This window comes from Orcinus orca, chromosome 9 (assembly GCF_937001465.1).
Source record: "Orcinus orca chromosome 9, mOrcOrc1.1, whole genome shotgun sequence".
NCBI lineage: Eukaryota > Metazoa > Chordata > Mammalia > Artiodactyla > Delphinidae > Orcinus > Orcinus orca.
Genome location: NC_064567.1, coordinates 31,870,880 through 31,893,857, shown reverse-complemented (window position 1 = coordinate 31,893,857; position 22,978 = coordinate 31,870,880). Strand labels below are relative to the sequence as shown.

The 22,978-nt window shown below is 36.6% G+C and overlaps 1 protein-coding gene across 9 annotated transcripts in view; it reads left to right on the top strand.

Moving 5' to 3' along the window:
* CFTR (CF transmembrane conductance regulator) overlaps positions 1–22,978 on the top strand; it is a 196,442-nt gene that overhangs the window by 155,702 nt on the left and 17,762 nt on the right. For 4 of the 9 annotated variants that reach the window (XM_033428228.2, XM_004269850.3, XM_033428229.2 and 1 more), the window contains 2 exons: positions 137–388; positions 15,452–15,607. In XM_033428228.2, the coding sequence (XP_033284119.1) occupies positions 137–388; positions 15,452–15,607 (408 nt within the window). Of the gene's footprint in view, positions 1–136; positions 389–15,425; positions 15,608–20,443; positions 20,568–22,978 lie in introns of those variants that run through there. The other 5 variants (XM_033428232.2, XM_033428231.2, XR_004483338.2 and 2 more) reach the window with 5 other exon arrangements.

The following is a 22,978-nucleotide window of genomic DNA, read 5'->3' as shown; positions in this document are numbered from 1 at the left end:
ATTGAAAAACCTAACAAATAACCAAGTGACGACTAGCTAGCATCCCATCTTAAAAGTTATTTTTTAGCAAACACCAAACTAATTACGACATTGTCTGCAGCTCTTAAAGAAAAATTAAAAATTATTTTTATTTCAGATGCGATCTGTGAGCCGAGTCTTTAAGTTTATTGATATGCCAGCAGAAGATGGTAAACCTAACAAGTCACTGAAACCATCCAAGGATGGCCAGCTCTCAAAAGTTATGATTATCGAGAATCATCATGTGAAGAAAGATGACATCTGGCCCTCAGGGGGCCGAATGACCGTGAAAGACCTCACAGTGAAGTATATAGACGGTGGGAATGCCATATTAGAGAACATTTCCTTCTCAATAAGTCCTGGCCAGAGGGTGAGATTTAAACATTGCTTCCTTTGTTAAACCTGTGTTCAGTAAGTGAATTTCAGTAGCCTAAAGCAATGTGTTAGTAGAATCCATTTGTAACACTGTTATTGTAGACTAGGACCAATATTGAACACAAATATTTTCAAGTTATTATATGAAGTCATTGTTTCATGTGAAATATACTTTGCAAAGTCCTGAGTCTATATAATGGAACCATTTTATTTTATTTTTGTATTAATTTTTATTGGAGTATAGTTACTTTAAGATGTTATGTTAGTTTCTGCTGTACATCAGAGTGAATCAGTTATATATATACATATATGCACTCTTTTTTAGATTCCATTCCTATTTAGGTCACCACAGAGCACTGAGTAGCGCTCCCTGTGCTATACAGTAGGTGCTCATTAGTTATCTATTTTATACATAGTAGTGTATATATGTCAGTCCTAATCCCCCAATTCATCCCACTCACCTCTTTCCCCCTTGGTAAACATGAGTTTGTTTTCTACATCTGTAATTCTATTTCTGCTTTGCAAGTAAGTTCATCTGTACCATTTTTCTAGGTTCCACATATAAGCAATATTATATGATATTTGTCTTTCTCTTTCTGACTTACTTCACTCTGTATGACAATCTCTGGGTCCATCCATGTTGCTGGAAATGATATTATTTCGTTCTTTTTTATGGCTGAGTAATATTCCATTATATATATATTATATATATATATATATGCCACATCTTCTTTATCCATTCCTCTGTCAATGGACATTTAGGTTGCTTATACAAACAGCTCATGCAGCTCAATATCAAAAAACAAACAACCCAATCAAAAAATGGGTAGAAGATCTAAATAGACATTTCTCCAAAGAAGACATACACATGGCCAAGAGGCACATGAAAGGATGCTCAACATCACTAATTATTAGAGAAATACAAATCAGAACTACAGTGAGATATCACCTCACACTGGTCAGAGTGACCATCATCAAAAAGTCTACAAATAATAAATGCTGGAGAGGGTGTGGAGAAAAGGGAACCCTCTTGCACTGTTGGTGGGAATGTAAATTGATACAGCCACTATGGAGAACAGTATGGAGTTTCCTTAAAAAACTAAAAATGGAGCTACCATATGATCCAGCAATCCCACTCCTGGGCATATAATGGGATCTTTTTTTTAAAAAAATTAATTTATTTGACTTATTTATTTTTGGCTGAGTTGGGTCTTTGTTGCTGTGCACATGCTTTCTCTAGTTGTGGTGAGCAGGGGCTACTCTTCGTTGCGGTGCGCAGGCTTCTCATTGCAGTGGCTTCTCTTGTTGCAGAGCACGGGATCTAGGTGCGTGGGCTTCAGTGGTTGCGGTATGCAGGCTCAATAGTTGTGGCTCACGGGCTCTAGAGCACAGGCTCTGTAGTTGTGGCGCACAGGCTTAGTTGCTCTGTGGCATGTGGGATCTTCCTGGACCAGGAATCGAACTGCATTGGCAGGCGGATTCTCAACCACTGCGCCACCAGGGAAGCCCCGGGACCATTTTAAATGTGATTCTACTTGCAGAATATCTAATTGATTGCTACCTTACCAACTAAAGAAGCTGTTAAATAAACCAAAATTATAACATGTTTTAGATTTTGCATCTTGAAACTATCTTCCATTTCAGGTGAGGGAAATATTTTGTTGCTGACTCCATCTAAAGTTTTCTTAAATTTTATGTAATTGACACTCTTTCAAACAAGTGGTACTTTTTTTCTTAGCTTTTTCCAATTTTCTTGTTTAGTTGGAGTTTTCATCAAGGTATGGATTGTTAAATTTTTTGCCAATAATGTGCTAAGTTATAATTATTTATGAAGCAATAATTTTTTATTATTTAATAAGCAAAAATAACCTTGTACTATTTTAAAGTGTTTTTTTATGGATCCCAGCGCTGGGCTGAATTCACAGAAGTTACTCAAATATACGGATTCTGGAATTGATTCTTAGAGAAGGGGATGGTCATTCTCTCTACATTTTATGCTCTGTAAATGTGATTTTACATTCTCTCCAGATTCCTTATTCTGGGCCACTCTATAAATCTAGCAGGAGTATTATATTGTTTTGATTGCTTTCTTTTCCATTTAAATTGAGATAGAATACAATAGGGCCACTTCTTATGAAAACTGAATTTTATTTTATTTATTTTTTAAAATATTTATTGGGTTGCGCTGGTCTTAGTTGCAGCTCACCGGCTCCTTAGTTGTGGCATGCATTTGGGATCTAGTTCCCTGACCAGGGATCTAACCCGGCCCCCTGCATTGGGAGCGCGAAGTCTTAACCACTGCGCCACCAACGAATTCACTGAAAACTGAATTTTAAAACTTCATCTCTCTGTGGTTTAATCTCAAACAGAGATTTTTTTTTTAACTGGGGAGATAATGGTCAGTAAGTTTCGTTAGGCCACCATCACTGTCACCAACACAGAAACAGACTGTTTTCACTTGCTTTTGCCCATGGGTTTAGGAATGTTTGATAATTGGATATATTAGGCAAAGTTCTGATAAGAAAAATGTATAGAGTGAGCAAAAATTTTCTACATCTTATGCTAAATGGCTTGAAATTGCACACTGGAAATTTTGACTTACCTTTTAGTCTAGTTAGGAAAAATATATTCACATACTACTAAAATTAGCTCTCTATTATATTTATGCTCATCAAGAATGAGATTTTTTTTTTCTGAGAGAAAAGTATAAATGGGCATAAATGGAAAGACTAGGTTTTAGACTGAATTTTCCCCTAATATTAGAATGAGGTTGTCTAAAGTTATGCTTTGGAACTAAGTAAAATTAATGGTTTGCCTTCATTCTTCCCTTCCATTGAGAAAAGCATAATTAATTACTTTTTCTTGCTTATACATCAGTGAATGCCATAGGCAGCTGAGGGTCACCAGGATGGATGCCAAAAGCACTGTGAAGTTATAACAACAGCAGCAGATAGCTTGATCCACAGGAGGAATAGATTTGGTAAATTATTTGCTTTCCCTACTCCTGACATTCTCCCATCCATTTGCTTTTCCAATGCTCACTTGCCCACTAAATTAAATACAAACAAGTCCGAGTAGAGTGACAGAGTTTCAGAGTCCTCGTTTTTGTAGGTAGTTTCCTTGATGCGAGAGTAGTAATCAGAGATGCTGTAAAATGAGGAAGAAGCAATATGCTCAGGCATTCCATCTTCTCTGAACCTTTATACAGGAAGCAGGTGATGTGTCTTTGCAAGACACTCCCTAGGTGCTTTGGGGGAATTGAAAATCACTCACATAAGGCTATAGATGTTTATAGAGTGCTTATCATGTCCTAAGCACTGTTTAAAGACCTTTATTTGCTATCACATTTGATCTTATTTTAACTCCAAAGGTAGATGTTATTACCCTTTTTGCGCATAGTGGAAGAAACTAACAATCAGTTAAGTGAGTGAACTCAGTGAGTTCACTGAGTGATCTCAAACTCAGATCTGTCTGACCTCAAAGTCCTATTTTACCTGCTTCTCTTAAAAGAAGAAAAAGAAGGAGCAGAAGAAAGAAGACAGAAGACAGAAAGGGAGAGAGAGATCTGTCACAGAAGATGTCATTCTAAAAGGGGAAATGTGAAATCCAGTAACAGCTAAAGCAGAATTACTCTGAAGCTAACAAGGCTGAGGTTTCAAAGAACTTCACTTGCCTGAGCCCCTTTCAAGGCCCTGTACATAATTTTGTGTTTATAGCTTTGAAATCTTTATTCTTGAAAAGAGCTCCCTTCCCCCCCAAAAAAATTATACCCTTGAATAAGAGATATATAGATAAAATGCTAAGGTAGTTCAGAAGAGGAAGCAGTTATTATCATTTGGCTAGGAGTTGGGCTATTCAGGGAAGGTTTTCCACAGGAAGTGGCATTTAGAATGAGGCTTCAAGACTTAAACTGTGATTTGAATGATTAAGGTGGGTGAAGAAAGGTGCTGTAGGCAGAGGGAAAAACATGAGGCATGGAGCATGTGTGGAAAACAATGACTGGTTCAGCCATTCGATGACTGGAGGATGCATAAAGGATGTAATTGGATCCAAGACTGGTGCAAGTTGGTGCAGATTATGGATCTTGAGAGCCAAAGCAATAAAGGGAGGTGATAACTCAGAAAATCCTAATTGATTTTGCTACCACATGGTCTTTGAGAGCAGTGGTTCTCAAAGTGTGGTTCCTGCACCAGCATCATCTGTGTCACTTGAAAACTTGCAAGAAATGCATATTTTTGAGCCTCACTGAGCCCTACTGCCCAAGGGGTGGGAACAGTGGTCTGTGTTTTATCACACCTTCCAGGTGGTGCTGATACATGCCCATCTACTTGTGAGAACCCATATTTAAGAGAGTCTTTAGGTGTAGAGGAGTGATGTAGAAGAGTGAGGGTAGAATTCCAACTGTAAAGGCTTAGGGAATGGGTGATTCCTAAATTGAGGGGTTGTATAGAACACCAATGTTGGTGGTGGGAGAGAGAAAGCAAGAACATCTGTGTAAGAGGATGGGTATATAGAGGGATTTGCCTTTGTCCTGTAGGAGTAGTTGGGGTTTTTTTTTTTGTTTGTTTGTTTTATTTTGTTTCTTGAGACAGGAGGAAAGGAGATAAGTGGAGTTAAAGAGAAGTGGAGTTAAAGAGAGTCATTGAGCAAAAAGCTGGAAAACTGAAGATGTTCTTATTAGACTGCCTTAATATTTTAAGTCAACTTCCAAAATCATCGAAGTTGAGTAGTGTCAGTTCTCTGATTTTGTTCTTATCCTTCAATAATGTGTTGACTGTTCTTTTGCATCTCCATGTAAACTTTAGAATCAGTTTGCCATATACACAAAATAACTTGCTGGGATTTTGACTGGGATTGCACTGAATCTATAGATCAAGTTGAGAAGAACCAACATCTTGACAATATTGAGTCTTCCTATCCATGAACATGGAATATCTCTCCACTTGTTTAATTTTTCTTTGATTTACTTCATCACTTTTTGAAGTTTTTCTCATCCTGATCTTGTGTATATTTTCTTAGATTTATACCTAAGTATTTCATTTTGGGGAGTGCTAATGTAAATTGTATTTTGTTTTTAATTTAAAATTCCACTTGTTCATTGCTGGTATGTAGGAAAGCAGTTGACTTATGTATATTAACCTTGTATCCTGCAATCTTCCTGTAGTCACTTATTAGTTCCAGGAGTTTTAGTATTTATCCTTTTGTACTCTCTACATAGATGATAACGTCATCTGCGAACAAAAACAGTTTTATTTTGTTCTTCTCAATCTGTATGCCTTTTATTTCCTTTTCTTGTCTTGCATTAGCTAAGATTAGGATGCTGAAAGCAGTTGTAAGAGGGGGCATTCTTGCCTTGATGTTGATCTTAGTGGGAAAGCTTCACATTTTTCATCATTCAGTAATAATAGCTGTAGGGTTTTTGCAGAGGTTCTTTATCAAGTTGATGACCTTTCCCTCTATTCCTACTTTGCTAAGAGTTTTTATCAGGCATTGATGGTGGATTTTGTCAAAGGTTTTTTCTGCATCTGTTGATATGGCCGTATTATTTTTCTTGCCCATTGATATGATGGATTGTATTAATTGATTTTCAAATGTTGAACCAACCCTGCATATCTGGGATAAATCCCACTTGGTCATGGGATTTACATTTACATTTATACATTGTTGGATTTCATTTGTTAATTTTTTAAAGCATTTTGCATCTATATTCATGAGAAATATTGATCTGTAATGTCTAGTTTTGGTATTATGGCACTGCTGGTTTCATAGAATGATTTAGGATGTATTCCTTTTGCTTCTGTCTTCTGAATGAGATTGTAGAAAATTGGTAGAAATTCTACTTTAGGTGATTTGTAGAATTCACCAGTGAATCTATCTGGGATTGGTGCTTTCCAATTTGGAAGGTTATTAATTATCAATTCAATTTCTTTAAAAAGTATATGCCTATTCAGATTCTCTATTTCTTCTTATGTGTTTTGGCAGATTGTATCTTTTAAGGAATTTGTTCATTTCATCTAAGTTATCAAACTAGTGGGCATAGAGTTGTTCATAGTATTTCTTCACTATTAATAATATGTATTAAGAGATGTAGTGACTTTCCCTCTTTCATTTCTTTAAAAAAATTTTTAATTGAAATATAGTTGACATACAATATTATGTAAGGTTCAGGTGTACTACATAGTGATTTGACATCTGCATACATTATGAAATGGTCACCACAATAAGTCTAGTAACCATTCATCCCCATACAAAGTTATTACAATATTAACCACATTCCTTATGCTAAATAAGGTAAATATTCTTTCATTTTTGATGTTAGTAATTTGTGTCATCTCCTTATTTTCTTAGTTAGCCTGGCTAGAAACTTATAAAATTTAATGATCTTTTCAGAGAACCAGTTTTTAGTTTCATTGATTTTCCCTACCAATTTCCTATTTTCAATTGGTTGATTCTACTGTAATTGTTATTTATTTATTTTTCTTCTGCCTAATTTGGATTTAATTTACTCTTCTTTTTCTGGTTTCCTGAGATGGAAGCTTAGATTATTGATTTTAGATATTTCTTCTTTTTTGTATTACATATTCTTTTCTATACAAGATATTTATATTATACTACAAATATATATTTTTTGTATGAGATATATTAGATATTTCTATATTAGATATTTCTTATTTTCTATAGCATTTAATATTATAAATTTCCCTCTGTACTGCTTTTGCTGCATACCACAAAATCTGATAAATTTCTTTTTTATTTTCATTTATTCGAAATCTTTTTTCCCTTGAGATTTCTTTTTTAACCTATGTGTTTTTTAATGTCCAAGTATTTGGGGATTTTCCAGCTGTCTTTCTGTTATTGATTTCTGGTTTAATTCCATCATGGTCTGAGAGCATACATTGTATGAGTTGCATTCTCTTGAATTCGTTAAATTGTGTTTTATGACCCATAATGTGATTTATCTTGGTGAATGTTCCCTGTGAGCTTGAGAATAATGTTATTTTGCTGTTGTTGGATAAAGTAGTCTATAGGTGTTAATTATATCCAATTGACTGATGATTGTGTAGAGTTCAACTATATCCTTACTGATTTTCTAACTTCTGTGTCTGTCCATTTTTGATAGAGGAATATTGAAGTCTCCAACTTAATAGTGGATTCATCTATTTCTCTTTGCAATTCTGTCAGTTTTTGCCTCATGTTATTTTGACACACTGTTAGGCATATACACATTAAAAATTATTATGTCTTTCTGGAGTATTGGCCCCTTTATCATTATATGGTACCCCTTATCTGATAATTTCTCTTGCTCTGATGTCTGCTCTGTGTAAAATTAGTTACTACAACTTTCTTTAATTAGTATTAACATGGTATATCTTTTTCTGTACTTTTAATCTATTTATATATGCCTTTACATTTAAAGTGGGTTTATTTCTTTAAAGTGAAATTAGGGAAAGACAAATACCATCTGGCTTCACTTATACATGAACTCTAAAAACAAAAAAATGAACAAATATAACAAAACAGAGAGCCATAGATACAGAGAACAAGTGGTTGCCAGAGGGGTGGGCACTGGGAGGATGAGAGAAATAGGTGAGAGAGATTAAAATTTTTTGTAGTTGCCCTAAAATTTGCAATAAATGTTTTCAACTAATCCAGGTTACCTTTAAACAACACTATAGTGCCTCACAGGTCTTGGAAGTATGTTATTATAACAAAATACAGTTGACCACTGAACAGAGTAGAGGTAGGGGGTGCCCACCCTCTGCACAGTTGAAAATATCTTCTCTGTTTATCTGGGATTGCTCTGTACACATGGTCCCTCTTTATCCGCAGTTCTGCATCATCTAATTCAACCAACTCTAGATATTATAGCACTGTAGTGTTTACTATTGAAAATAATCTGCGTGTAAGTGGACTTGCACAGTTCAAACCTGTGTTGTTCAAGGGTCAACTGTATTCCCACTTCCTCCCTCTTTGTCCCTTGTATTGTTGCTGCCATTCATTTCACTTATACAGAAGCATATATATAAATATACATAATTGAATACATTGTTGCTATTATTATTTTGAACACACTACTACCTGTCAGATCAATTAAGAATAAGAAAAATAATATTTCTTATTTTACCTTCACTTATTCATTCTCTGATGCTCTTCCTTTCTTTACGTAGATCAGAATTTCTGGCTTAATTAATTTTCCTAAAGAACTTTTTAAAACACTTATTGCAAAGCTGATCTACTGGCATCAAATTCCCTTGATTTTTGTTTGAGAAACTCTTTATTTCTCCATTATCTTTTGAAGGATAATTTCACAAGGTACAGAATTCTAGCTTGGTGGTTCTTTTCTCTCAACACTTTAAATATTTCACTCCATTCTTTTTTTGTTTGCATGTTTTCTGAAGAATAGTTGAATTTAGTTCTTTTCTTTGTTCCTCTATAAGTAAGGTGGTTTTTTTCCCTCTGGCTTCTTTCAAGATTTTTTCTTTATCTCTGATTTTCTGTAGTTTGAATATAATATGCCTACATGTAGTTTTTTGGCATTTATCCTGCTTGGTGTTCTGAACTTCCTGGACCTGTGGTTTAGTTTTTGACATTAATTTGGGGAAGTTCTGAGTCATTATTGTTTCAAATATTTTTGTTTCTTTCTCTGTTTCTTCTCCTTCTGGTATTTCCATTGGCGGTATGTTATACCTTTTGTAATTGTCCCACAGTTCTTGGATATTCTGTTTTTTAGTCTTTTTCTCTTTGCTTTTTGGTTTGGAGGTTTCTGTTGTCATAGCCTCAAGCTCACAGGTTTTTTTTTCCTTAGCCATGTTCAGTCTGCTGTGCCCATCATAGCCATTCTTCATTCCTGTTAAAGTGTTGTTGTTGTTGTTTATCTCTTGCATTTCTTTTTTAATTTTATTAAAATTTCATTCTCTCTGCTTACACTATCTGTTCTTGCATGTTTTCTACTTTTTCCAGTAGAGCTCTTAGCATATTATTCATAGTTGTTTTGAATTCCTAGACTGATAATCCCAACATTTCTGGCATATCTGACTCTGGTTCTGATGCTTGCTCAATCTCTTCATACTGTGTTTTTTGCCTTTTAGTGTACATTGTAATTTTTTTTTTAAGTTTTTTTTTTTTTGACGTGGACCATTTTTAAAGTCTTTATTGAATTTGTTACAATATTGCTTCTGTTTTTTTGTTTTGGTTTTTTGGCCACGAAGCATATGGGATCTTAACTCCTTCACCAGGGATCGAACTTGTACCCCCTGCATTGGAAGGCGAAGTCTTAACCACTGGACCTCCAGGGAATTCCCTACCTTGTGATTTTTTTGTTGAAAGGTGGGCATGACATACTGGATAAAAGAAACTGATAATTAGGCCTTTAGTGGTGTAAGGTCTGGGGGAAAGGGAAGTGTTCTGTTGTCCTATAATTAAGTCTCAGTCTTTTATTGAGACTGTGCCCTTGAGCAGTGAACTTCACAAGTGCTTCTCAGATTTTTCTCCCCCTTAGGTGCAACAGTACACTTATGTGGGCTGGAGTTGAGTATTCTCCTTTCTTCAGTCAGTTAGGTTCTAATAAAAAACCCAGTAGGTTAGGTTCTGGTAAAATAGTTTCTCTTGAAGGAGGCCTTGTTAAGAAAAACAGAATGTTCTGTAATATTATGAAATTGTGGTTTCCCACATCTTCCTGCTGGATGCACCAGAGGGTATTTCTGTGTACTTTGAGCTTCTGGAGGTAATACTTACAAAAGTGTGGGGACCTCTGTGATTGAGCTTCTGGAGGTAATACTTACAAAAGTGTGGGGACCTCTCTATGAATGACCTCCCTGGGAGGTTTTTACTCTCAGACTTGACCACACTGAGCCTCCAGCAATTTGTTGGTTACAGTTTAGATTTCCCTACCCTCGCTCGAGTTGCTATGGAGGTTTCTGATCATGGGTTTCTGTTCCAGTAAGTTGTGATTCTGTCTGTCTCTCCACTTGTGGTGGCAGTGATTTGCCCTGTGACTTCATTTTCTGAAGGATCTAAGAAGAGTTTTGATTTTCAGTTTGCTTAGCTTTTCACTTGTTGTTAATATAGAGTGATGACACCCAAATTCCTTATATGCTGGACCAGAAACTAGAAGTCTTGTTTTTCAATTTTTTTTGTCCCTTTGCCTGGCACATTGCCTAGCTTACTATATGTTAAATGCATGAATGAATGAATGGATTATACCTACTTCTAGGTCATATGATTGATTACAGTAGGAATTGATTCTTAAAATGTTATTCTGAGCAACTCTCTTAAGAATGTAATTTCTACTGCTTTGCCCTTAGAACCTTTAACAACATCTTACAAACTGTAACAAGATGCCCCCCCAAAAACTTCTTGCATAGTGATTAAGAAGTTGGCTCAAGTTTAGTATGGATCTTCCTTGACTTATGATGGGGTTATGTCCTATTAAACCCATCAGAAGTTGAAAATATTAAGTCAAAAATGCATTTAATACACTTAATCTACTGAACATCATAGCTTAGCCTGGCCTACCTTAAACAAGCTCAGAACACTTACGTTAGCCTACAGTTGGGCAAAGTTATCTTACACAAAGCCTATTTTATAATAAAGTGTCAAATATCTCATGTACTTTATTTAATATTAAACTGAGTGAAAACAGAATGGTTGTATGGTTATGGAAAGGTTGTGAGTGTATCAGTTGTTTACCCTCATAATCACATGGCTGACTGGGAGCTGCAGCTCACTGCTGCTATCCAGCATCATGAGAGAGTATCATACCACATATCACTAGCCCAGGAAAAGATCAAAATTCAGAATTCAAAGTACAGTTTCTACTGAATGCATATTGCTTTTGCATCATTGTAAAGTCAGAAAATTGTAAGTCAAACCATCTTAAGTCAGGGACCATCTGTATATTATTTCTATTATCCAAAAGTCCTGCAATCTTAACTGTGGTCTAATTCATCTTCTTAAAAGAGAGAGAGAAAACATTTGAAAAGGACCTAAATGGGCATTTCTTGTTTAATTTTTAATGAATTTCAGTGTCCTTGGTTCTATGGTGTGTCTGAGTCCATTCAGGCTGCTATAACAAAATATCATAGGCTTCATGACTTATAAACAACAGAAATTTATTTCTCACAATTCTGGAGTCTGGGAAGTCCAAGATCATGGCCCCACAGGTTCAGTGTCTGATGAGAGCCCACTTCATCATAGGTGTCTGTCTTCTCACTGTAACCTCACATGGTGGAAGGGACAAGGGATTTCTCTGGGGCCTCTTTTATAAGTGCACTAATCCCATTCATGAAGGCTCCACCCTCGTGACCAAATCACCTCCCATTGGCCCTACCTCCTAATACTGTCACATTGGGGGTTAGGATTTCAACATATGAATTTAGGAGAGACACAAATATTCAGCCTATAGCATGGTGAAAAGAGGAAAAAGTCAATATTTTATGCATAAAAATGATTCAATATTCATATTAAAACACTTTGTTCATAGAAATTACTTTAGTGAAGAGATGTCCTATTACTTTCTTGGCTCTTAATTTAGGCCTTTGCTTCACAGAACCTGTGATTTAAATTTTATTTTCAACGCATGAGAAATGTAGAAAGTATTTCATAACTTTAACTTAAAAACAGTAACTTAAAAAAAACTTATTTTTCTTTTCAGTCTCAAATAGTTTTTTCTTAAAAGCTTTTGATTTTTGCCTAAATTTTTAACATCACCTTCCCCTAACTAGAATATCTCTTCCTTTTTTTCCTTTTCTCTTTCCTCTCAAAATACAGGCTGTGATTTTAATCTGGAGCTAGGTCTTTCATGATAAACCTAGAATTAACAAAATGCCTCAGATGATATATTGTATATATTACAGTACTGGATAGTTCTCTGATTAAATAGATATTGAATCAGACTTCAAGGTCGGTTCTTTTGGGTGAGCTTATCTGCTCTCTCCATTTGTAGTCTCTTTAAAATACTAAGATGCCACAAACAATTCAAACAATATCAAGGGCCCAGATCATAGCAGCATAAGTGCTTAGTATCTATTTGATTTGTTAAACGCATATGGACTTCTGTCTTATACTGGTTTTATAAGGAGCATAGTCTCAAGAACTTATTATGTTAGGAATTATGTTTTATTAATAATAAACAGATTAATAATCGACATATAAAAGTTACAATTATTATAACTCTGGGGATCCAAATTTCATTTGATTTGGCATCTTGATTTCTGGAGACTAAAGGAGATGAAAAATAATTACAACAGGTTTCAATCTGTTGCAGTATTAAAATGGTGAATAAGACACTCTGAAAAGAATGTACTGAGACTGTTCTAGTCATGGTACAATGCAATTACAGCTAGCACCAAACTCAACACTGTTTAACTTTCCACATAACATTTTGATTTATCTTGATCCAAAGTTCTCAAAGAGGAGGTACACTGAAGTTACTAGAAAACATTGACTTGGAATTAAGATCTATCTTAAAAGCTTATTTGCGGGAAGTACTCTGGCCTTATTCAACAGATCACTGAGAAGCCTGGAAAAACAAATCCTGGAAAAGAATTATTATGTGCCAATTATATAAACAACAGAAGACTTTGTTATGTATGAACCAATTAGATTCCGCGCTGTTGAAAACCGTGTGTGGCATAATGCAATGCCAGCAGTTCAACAATATAAGGAAACCAGAGCGATAGCTAAAAACTTTAAAGCTAAAGATTTACAAATTGCCTCTGAATCCGGTTTTATCCCAACATAAAACCTGTGTTCTCTAAACATTCAATATTTGCTTCTTAAGGAAAAGGAATGTAGTCATTTATCCTAATCATTAGAATCCTGGCTAATGATTTAAGAGTCTGAAACTCAAGGAACTTTTCATCAAAAGTGCTTGATATGACTTTAGAGCAGATCACTTCCTGCTCTTGAACTTGCCTTTGCTTCTCTTTCCTCATGCCTCATCTACACAGGGCATACTCAGATTGCTTATACAAAGCCTTACTGTTGTGTTTGGAAAATCATGATGTATGGTGAATGTGCTTGTACAACATGGGCTGATTCAGAAATAGAAGTGTGCATATGAAATTCCACAAGATTTTTAAATTAAGAGTTGATCTGGTAATTGACCAAAATTGACTATATCCATTTATTTATTAGATCTACTAAAGAAGTTTATTCATTCATCTACCCTCCCTCCCTTCCTCCCCTCCTTCCTTCCTTCCTTCCCTCTATCTACCCACCTGCTCACCCACCTATCTGTCTGTCTGTCCATCCATCCATTCATCCTTCCATCTGACTGTCTCTCAGTCAATCCAAATAAGTTTTTATTGAGTATTTATGTGAGCCAACCACTATGCCAGGTTCTGAGAATTCAGTGGAAAACAAGATAGATTACCCTGCCCTTTTTGAACTTATATTCTTTGGGTGAATACAAGCAATAATCAAGGAAAGAATAAATAAAATAATTACCAATTGTGATTAGTAGTATGAAGAACCTCAACAGGGTGTTATGTATAACCTGTTGTTTATCTGATTTTCTCAGTTGTCTCAGAAAACAAACATGTGAAACTCCCATTATAGGGCTCTTATGATAGACAGAAAGACAATTGTGTCACTTTTGTTTAATCAGCTTACCTAAAGGCCTAGTTTACTACCAGGTTCCTAATCAGTATTCAATAAGTTATTATTGTGGGTTTCTGTACACTCTCAAGCATTTATTGTGGTCTGTAACTAGTTCTGGTTTAGAAACTGTTACTAGTCTGTAATAAGTATAGAAATTGAGAGTAAGCATTTAGAAATTCATTTTTATTTTCTACTTTTTAAAGTACTGATGGTGGATTGGAAACGAAAACACAAAGCAAAACTGTCCTTTACCACAAATAGTGTAAAAAGCACGATTTACAAGACCATTTGTTCAGCTCTCTTGTAAAAAGGCCAAATGATAAAAAAGAAATAGCAATAATGTAAGGGGAAAGAAAGAAACATTCAGTGCCACTAAATGTCGAGCACTTTATTCAGGGTTTAGTTAATGACTGCAGAAATATTCTGTCCCACTCACAGCATCTTCCTCTGAGAGCTGGGTCTGGGCTGGCATCAGAACACAGAGTCAGCTCCCTGTGGGGCACATGAGGCACCTCTTCTCTCCTTGCAGTGCACAGCCTTCTCACTTCCGTGCTGTGTTCTTACAGTCTTTAAGGAGCAAGACTAGTTTTTTCTTTTCCTTAATATCCCTTTTGCTTCCTAAAATTCTCTTCTTGCCAATCAGAATGGATATAAAAAGTTGATTTGACAACTGTCCATGTGCTTATCCACTGAGGAGTGGTAAGGCCCAACCTGCCTTCTGTGAGAATGTGAACTTATTCTTTATTTTAGGCCTAAACTTGATGCTCGCTTATTTTATTATGGCAGTATCTAAATATTAGAACCGTTGCAGATTTATTAATTTTCAAACTCATATTCATGTTTGGAACTAGATCAAGCTACAGGTCTCCGCTTCTGGCTTGAGCCCATTCTCAAAAATTAGTGCATTAACAGGGAGATCAGCTCGGTGCTTTGTGACAGCCTGGAGGGGTGGGATAAGGAGAGTGGGAGGGAGGGAGACGCAAGAGGGAAGAGATGTGGGAACATATGTATATGTATAACTGATTCACTTTGTTATAAAGCAGAAACTAACACACCATTGTAAAGCAATTATACCCCAATAAAGATGTTAAAAAAAATTAGTGCATTAAGACACTGTATCTTTGTTTTCTTCCATGCAAAATGGGCATTTTCAACCTTTTTGCCGTTAGTAAAGGTCAGTAATAACTGAACCCAGCATCAGGGGTCCAATCTGTTATGGCCAGTTTCTATATTGTCTTCCAGGGTTGCTCTGTTCCAGATCAATTTTGGTCAGAATTTGAAGTGTGCAAAAAGGTTTGAATGAATAAGTGAAACTTCCCCTGGTGATGATTTAAAAAACAACAACAGCAACAAGAAAACGGTTCCAGTGGGGTTTTTTATTAACGTATAATATCAGATTACATTTATGGTATTGTATCTATCTGTCACAGGAGTAATTCCATCACTGATATTCTAGGTGGGCCTCTTGGGAAGAACTGGATCAGGGAAGAGCACTTTGTTACTGGCTTTTTTGAGACTGCTGAACACCAAAGGAGAAATCCAGATAGATGGTGTGTCTTGGGATTCAGTAACTTTGCAACAGTGGAGGAAAGCCTTTGGAGTCCTACCACAGGTAAGCCAGAAAGACTTAGCTAGTAAAAAAAATGACTAAGTACAGTGTTCCCTTTATTTGACACTTGCACTCAAGAAATTCACATTTCCCTGCAAAATATATTCCCTATGTATCGCTGTCTTTTTTTTTCTGCAATGCAGCCTTTTCATAGGAGAGAAACTACCTCTAGAAGTTTGGAATTCTCTGACATACAGTTATCGAACTATTAATAGTTTTGATAGCTTTTTCCGGAAGACGTAAACCACTGCAGGAGCATGGGGCTTTTGTTTTTATCAACGTTTTGTTTCTGCTTCAGTGGTCTGAGCTCCAAGTTAGCAATCACAGCAGGTTGAGAAATGCTTTGCAAGATATAAAAGATGCTGCTGAAATAACAAACACTTGGAAGCCTGAAGTAGTGGAATTGAAAATAAAAAGTGTAATGATTGGTTTTTTGTTCTTTGAAAAGAATGAACCATGTCAGAGTAATCTGTAGCTTTTTTTTTTTTTAATGTCACTCTTTGATTTGGGTCACAAAGGATCTTCAGCCTCACTGGCTTAGTATCATTCTATCTGTGTTATTGTGCAAGAGGACTTTTTAATTATGAGAGAAATAGCAACAGTTCCATTTTTAAATGATCTTAATGGAAACCAAGGAATGTCTTTACTGGGACCAAATCTGAAAGGCATGGGCTGTATATCTACTGGTGTTTGTTCTCATCTCTATGGATATAGTTGCTGGTTTAATATCTTTGTTCCCCTTATACTAATGGGCACTGAATCGTTTCTACTACCATGGTCCTAACAATTCTCTACTTTTAACACAAAATTAAAATGCCAGGAGCATCTCCAGGTAGATGCTACAGGCTACAAATCTAGCCTGAGAAAACAGCTTGTATGTCTTGATAGATTACCTCTGTGGAACATTTGCTCCTTTCATCTAGTGAGGCACTAAATATTGTAACTGCTAGACTGATGCTTTTAATTCATTTGTCTAAACTTTGTCATGTTGCCAGAAGCTTCATCAAAAGCTTTTTCAAAAGTTCAGCTTTGGTTGAACTTTTGAAAAACAGTATTGTTTCTTCAGAAAGAAAAAAGGGATTGTCAGAGGGTCTGAAGATAAAGAAACACTGGGAATACAAGTATCCCAAGGTGACAGCATTAGGCAAGATAACAATGTTGAAGAGCATGGCATAGAATTTGGTTTTCCGAGATGCACTGCCGTTCAGTTGACTCTGTTTTCTGATCCCATTTTAAACTACAGTAGTGAAACTTTTGTTCTTTTTTGTTGTTCTTGTTTATACAAATACACCCATTAGAATAAGCAAAGCTCTAAGAAATAATTTCAGTTTCATTGAGAATCCTTTAGTTACCTGCCATGTGATGAAAAGATTTTTGTTTTATTGTATGTTCTATTTAGGAACCCAAATATGCAAAACGTAGAGGAAAACCAAGTGAGCTAGAATTATGAAAATTCTTTATCTTGCCTCTCTGCCAACATGAATCTTCCAAACTTGCCTTTTCCCTCTTCCATGGCATCAAGTTTTTTATAAACTAAACAAGAAATACTTTGAGCTACGCCTTTAAAACTGTGTAATCGTGCTAATAAAAATGCTTCTCATTGTACATGTTTATGACCCTGGTTTCTGGGACTGTCTTCCGGTATCACAAGGATGTCTGTAGACAGAAGGTACTATTTCTTGTACAGTGACATCTTGAGAACGTTAAGTGAATGCCCAAGAAAGAGAGAAAGAGGGTAAACTCCTCAGACCTTTTTAACATCCAAACCAAGAGTTGCTTTTATTTTCCCAACTTTCCTTTGAAAGTTCAAATTAAGTAATTTTTTTCCTTTTCTGGAGTTTGATCTTTAAAAAGCAGAAAGAAGAAATTAAAAATCCAGGAACTATTTTTGTTTGCTTTTCCATCTTTTGTTTTCCCTTCCATCTTTCTGACCTTGCAAGAGTTTCCCCAAGACCTCTGACATTGAGATAGCAGAGATCTCTAGGTCAATTAATCACTTGTTTTCAGACACATGAAACAGGAACTTTGAACAAGAAACTTCCCTCTCCCTCATAGTGATCCCGAGACATCAGCTGTGGAATCACAAGATGTCATTAGTTTCGGCAGATTCTTGCAGTTTGTGTGTGTGTGTGTGTGTGTGTGTGTGTGTGCGTGTGCGTGTGTGTGTGTGTGTGTGTATTTGTGTGTTCTTCCCTCCTGCAGCTAGAAAGCAATCTTAGAGAAGGTACCAGCGTGGAAAACAGGACATTGTGTACATTTCAAGGTGGAGCCTTCTTTAATTTGTTCTACTCTACCTCTCAGCTCTGAGAGCGTGGACAAGACAGTGAGGCCTATAGTCAGAGTCCCATTGGCTTAGGCAATTGAACACCAAGACTTAAAACTGTTCATTCGCCTTGAATCTTGTTAATCACTTAATTCATGAAAAACAGAAAAATAAGTTTAAATTTATTTTAAAGCCTCAATTACAAATTTGAAGGGCTGCAAACTATAATTGGGGAATGACTAGGCCTATTCCTGCAATAAGACTTTATGATCTGAAAATAATCCATACCTGCATACGACTTCCCCCAGAGCTGGAGCATCTTTTGCTGTCAGGGATGTCAGATAGGGCCAAGTCATGTATCTGTAGAGCTGAACAATGGAACTGTGAGTGCAGCAGTTCACATTCAATTTCACAATGATTAACAATTTAATAATTAGTTATTAAACTACTTCCATATGCTTTAAATGATAATAAGTACCATAGGTTCCATACTTATGTAAAAGATACTGAGGTCCCAATCCCACCCATGAGCTTTCAGTGGGAGCTCATCGCCTTAAGTCAGCGATCAGAGGAAGAAGCCAAAATGATAAATTAAGCATAGGTAATTAAGTATAGTGATGGAGTGCCGTGGGTAATGATGAGCAAGAATCCAGCTCCAAGCTCCGTCATTGCTACTTCCACCACAGAACTGTAGCCTTCCTTCTTTTACCCCCACTGCTGTGCTTTTCTCACCTTATTCTTTGGAATTCTCTATTACATGTTGCACACAGATTAAACTTTTTACAGTAGCATTCCAGCTCTGTGATTTGCCAAGTCAAAAACCTTCTAAGACACCCCTTTCTTCACTGAATAACATCCAGATTCTTCCATTTGTGGTTTAGGTCCCTGATAATCTGGTCCCAACCCAACCTGTCCAGTCAGATCCACCACTCCTCATACCTGGGCACCTTTAAGTTTCAGTCAAGCTGGACTTACTGTGCCGTGAGATATACCTCACTTTTCTCGGTCATTTCCTCTGTCCACGCACTTCCTCTGTCTGAGATGATCTTCGTTCACTGGAGTCACTTTGGCACCTCAGATGTTAAACTCTGCCAGATGGCCTCTTCTGACTCCCTTTCCCTGTTAACCCTGTCTCTAACCCCAGCTCTCCACTCCCACATCCCAGTCCCAGATGGGATCTAGAACTTTGTTTACAAATCTCTCCTGGTACTTCTCTATGTCTTATATTGGAATTATCTGTGTATTTATTTAATTTCCACTCAGTATTATAAACACTTTGTAGATATACTAGTTAAGGAAGCAAGACGTAAAGACAAAATCATCAACAATCAAAGAAATCTAGCAAGAAGAATAGAGTAGCAATGCTAAATTAAACATAGATTTTTTTTTCCCTTACTGATTTTTCTGTGTCTTATATAGCACATACAGTAGGTTACATGGTAGGAATTCAAGATGTATATTTTTCTGCTGAGTCACTAAATGCTTGCTCTCTTTTACAAGAGGCTGTGGTTCTACCAGTGTCTGGGTTTTCTTGCCATATAAACTTATGCAATTTATTTAATTTCTCCAAGCCTCAATTTCCTTGTCTGTAAAATGTGTATAATGGTAGTAACTACTTCATTGGGGTTTTATGAGGATTAAATGAGTAAAGGAATAAATAACTCGAAGTACTTAAAATACTCCCTGGCATGTAGCAATTACAACACACTGTGTTATGCTGGTTGTTACTATTTTTTAGAGTTCCTTAAGGGTAGAGGAGCATGTCTCTTTCATCTTTGTATTGACAAATGAGTATTGACAGTTTCACAAAGAAGATGATGATGGAGGTGGGCCTTAAAGGGTCATAAAATGTGTAGGTTTTAGAAGGGTTGGGGGCAGGGAGCTGTGGAGAGGATATTCTGGGATCCTAGACATGGATATTGTAAACAGCTACAGAGGTGGAACTAGAAAGAGCTGTGGGGGCAAAATGGGCAGAGGAGGCCACCTGTTAGGGAGCATTAGGAGAAAGAGGGAAAGACTTCACTAGTACTAAAATGGTCGAGGAGTGGGTTGAGTTTTCTTGAGCTGGAAGGAGGGTAGGAAAAGAGCAGCCGAAGGGTATGCTGCGGCTGGCTGTGTGTGGACAGAGGACTTCAGCAGGCAGGATGGGAAGCAGGGAGATGGGCTCAGAAACTCTCTAGCTGTGATGTGGTGAGAGCCTGGACTAAACTGAAGAGGACAGTGGGCATTGGGCGTGGAGTGCCGAATTCAAGGGAGAAACGAAAAATAACTAGTATGGACATTAGTGCAACACAATTGTACTATTTCTGAGCCTAACCATTTGAAATTTGTGATAATTTGGCCAGATCTGAAAATCATTTTTTAATGCTATTTCTGAGAAAGTGTGTATTAAAACGTAGTGTAAAAGGTCATGAAACATTAAATGACTTTACAGAAACAAAAATCTGAACACGTTACATGCAGTCAATTTACCTACAAATAAATGACACGTACATCAAAATTTTAAAGTTATTCTCAAGTTGTTATCAAGCTTAAACATTTTTGACTCATAAAATTCACCTTGTTTTTCTTCCTAGATGTTCCTAAAAGCAAAGCAGCATTTATTTTTAGACATTCTGTAATCCAACCTTAGGATCATGATTTGTTCATATTGATGAATTTTTATTGTACAAATTCAATGTATAATAAAGTTTTGCAAACATTGCCAAAAGGCAAGATCACAGACACTTCATTGCTTATAAACATTTGGGCCACATTTTAATAAAACTATACACTGTATATGTATGTATATACATATTGTGTATATATATATTTCTTTTTCCCACCCTTCTGAGCCAAAACAAAGCAACACTATACACTTAAGGATAAGGAGTCATTCCTCCCACTTATTTAATTTATACTACACTCAATAACCGCAGAAGACAAATGCTTTTTTGTTTTTCATCTGACCTCCAAGGCTAAAGCATAATGCCTGTTGCTGTGATGCGTGGCCAGCCCTGAACGCCCCACACAGGCTCAGCCATCGCCACTGACCTGAGCGGTTGAGGAGTCAGCTTCAGGGAAGAGATGAGTCAGGTGGCGAACAATGGTGCTCTCTTTGTTCTTCCTTGAGCCCCAAGAATTGTTTTTGTAGCATACATACGTGATGACATTACATAAATATCAAATATTTGCACATCCTAATTTTCCCACCAGTGAACAGTTTCTTGAAAGAGAGGTAGAAGATCATTGTGATATATAATTTCCAGCGTATTTTTTGCTGCACAATCAGACTGTGCCTCCTTGGCCAAACCATATAACTTCTTAGGACCCTGGCTGTTTCATCTGTACACCAGGAAAAGGACATAGGTGACCTCCAAGGACCTCTCAGCTTTAGAGATGAGTTTGTAGAAACACTGTTTCCAGTAGTATAGAAAACAATGGGACACCCACTGGCACCCCTCAAAGCAAATGAGTGCCAGGTACTATTTGTCAGACAAGAATGGAATGTTTGATTAATTGTATGAAACTGAATTTTAACTGAACCAGTTCCTTCACTTAATTTTTCTTTAGAGTTAAAGTATTATTTTAACGCTAGACAATAAACTGTAAACAAAAGACCTATAGAATTTCTGAATGGTATCAAATCGACTGCATCTAAAATTTTTGGATGTCTAGCTTCAACAAAGACTTCCTTCCAGTGTAATTTTGAATATGTATCTACTTTAAATAAAATTAATATATAGTATATCGCCATACATTTATTACATATAAATTATCAGGCTACTGTGAAAAAAAGTTAGGCATACCATTTCTCAAGCAATTACAAACATCACGGCTTTAATGGGCTGTTAGTACTATTCATTTAAACACTCTGGGTTGTGGTAGCTATTCTTTCAAAAGGAAGAAAAATAGTATGTGCTGAACTGTGACTGTGATGTTTCATAGTTTTACTTCTTACGTTCACATCAGCCCATTTATTTATTCAGGCAGTGTTTACTGAGCATATACTATGTAAAGCCTGTGTGCTAATGACAGGGTACACAGCAAAGTTATGGTCTAGGGGAGGAGATAGACATTAAAAACAAAATGCTCATAAATGCATATGTAATTTTAATATTCACTATAAGCCGTATCCTACTGGACGACCTTATTCGGTGTTAAGAATCAAGAGAGATTCTCTGAGGAAGTGACATTGAACTTGAGACCTGAAGGATGTAGCTGGCCGTAGGAAGAAGGTAGGGGATGAGATTCCCAGGCAGGGAGGATAGAATGTGTGAAGTGAACTGAGGAAGTAAAAGAAACCCAGGTGGCTGGAGGCTGGAGTGAAAAAGGGAGTGGGGTAGCCAGGGGCACTAAACGAGACAGACGAAGTGCAAGAGGTTGCATCATGCAGGGTCTGTAGGCCATCTTAAGGGTTTTACATTTTACTCTGAATGTAATGGAAGGCCACTGACAGTTTTTTAAAAGGTTAATGACATGATGCAACTTACACTTGTGGTGATTACTTTGGTTGCTAAATGAGAGTAGACTGGGAGGGAGGCAAGAGTGAAAGGAAGGAAACCAATTAGGAGGTTCTTACAGTGTTCAGAGAAAGATACGGGTGGCTTGAACTATGTGGTGGCCATAGAGATAGAGAAACAAATGGATTTGAGATACATTGGGGAAAACAATCCACAGGACTGATGATTGGTTCCTTTTGGGAGGATCAGGAAGAAAGAAAAGTCATGGATGACTCCAAGGTTTGTGGATTGATAAAACGAAGGTGTCATCTATCAAAATGGGAAAGCCCGAAGTGAGAGAAGATTTGAGAAGAAAGGTAGCATCTCCCCATTTTACAATAACACTAAGGCTCAAAGATATTGGGTTCCTGTTCACAGGTATACCTACCAGGCCAGAGCTGCATTGCCACAGCATCTTAGGAAGGCACCTTGCCTTTATAACTTCTGTGTCTGCTTTGATGTTATGACACCTTTGGCCTCTACACAGTCCTCCAGAATAATGGCCTTTTCCATTTGGCCAAAGTAAAATTTCCTATTGTGCTCTTCCATTGGATGTGTTAAGTCTCTTTGAAAGTTACAAGGACACTGTAACCCATATAAAAACCTTCAAGTCAGATCCTGAATAGGAAC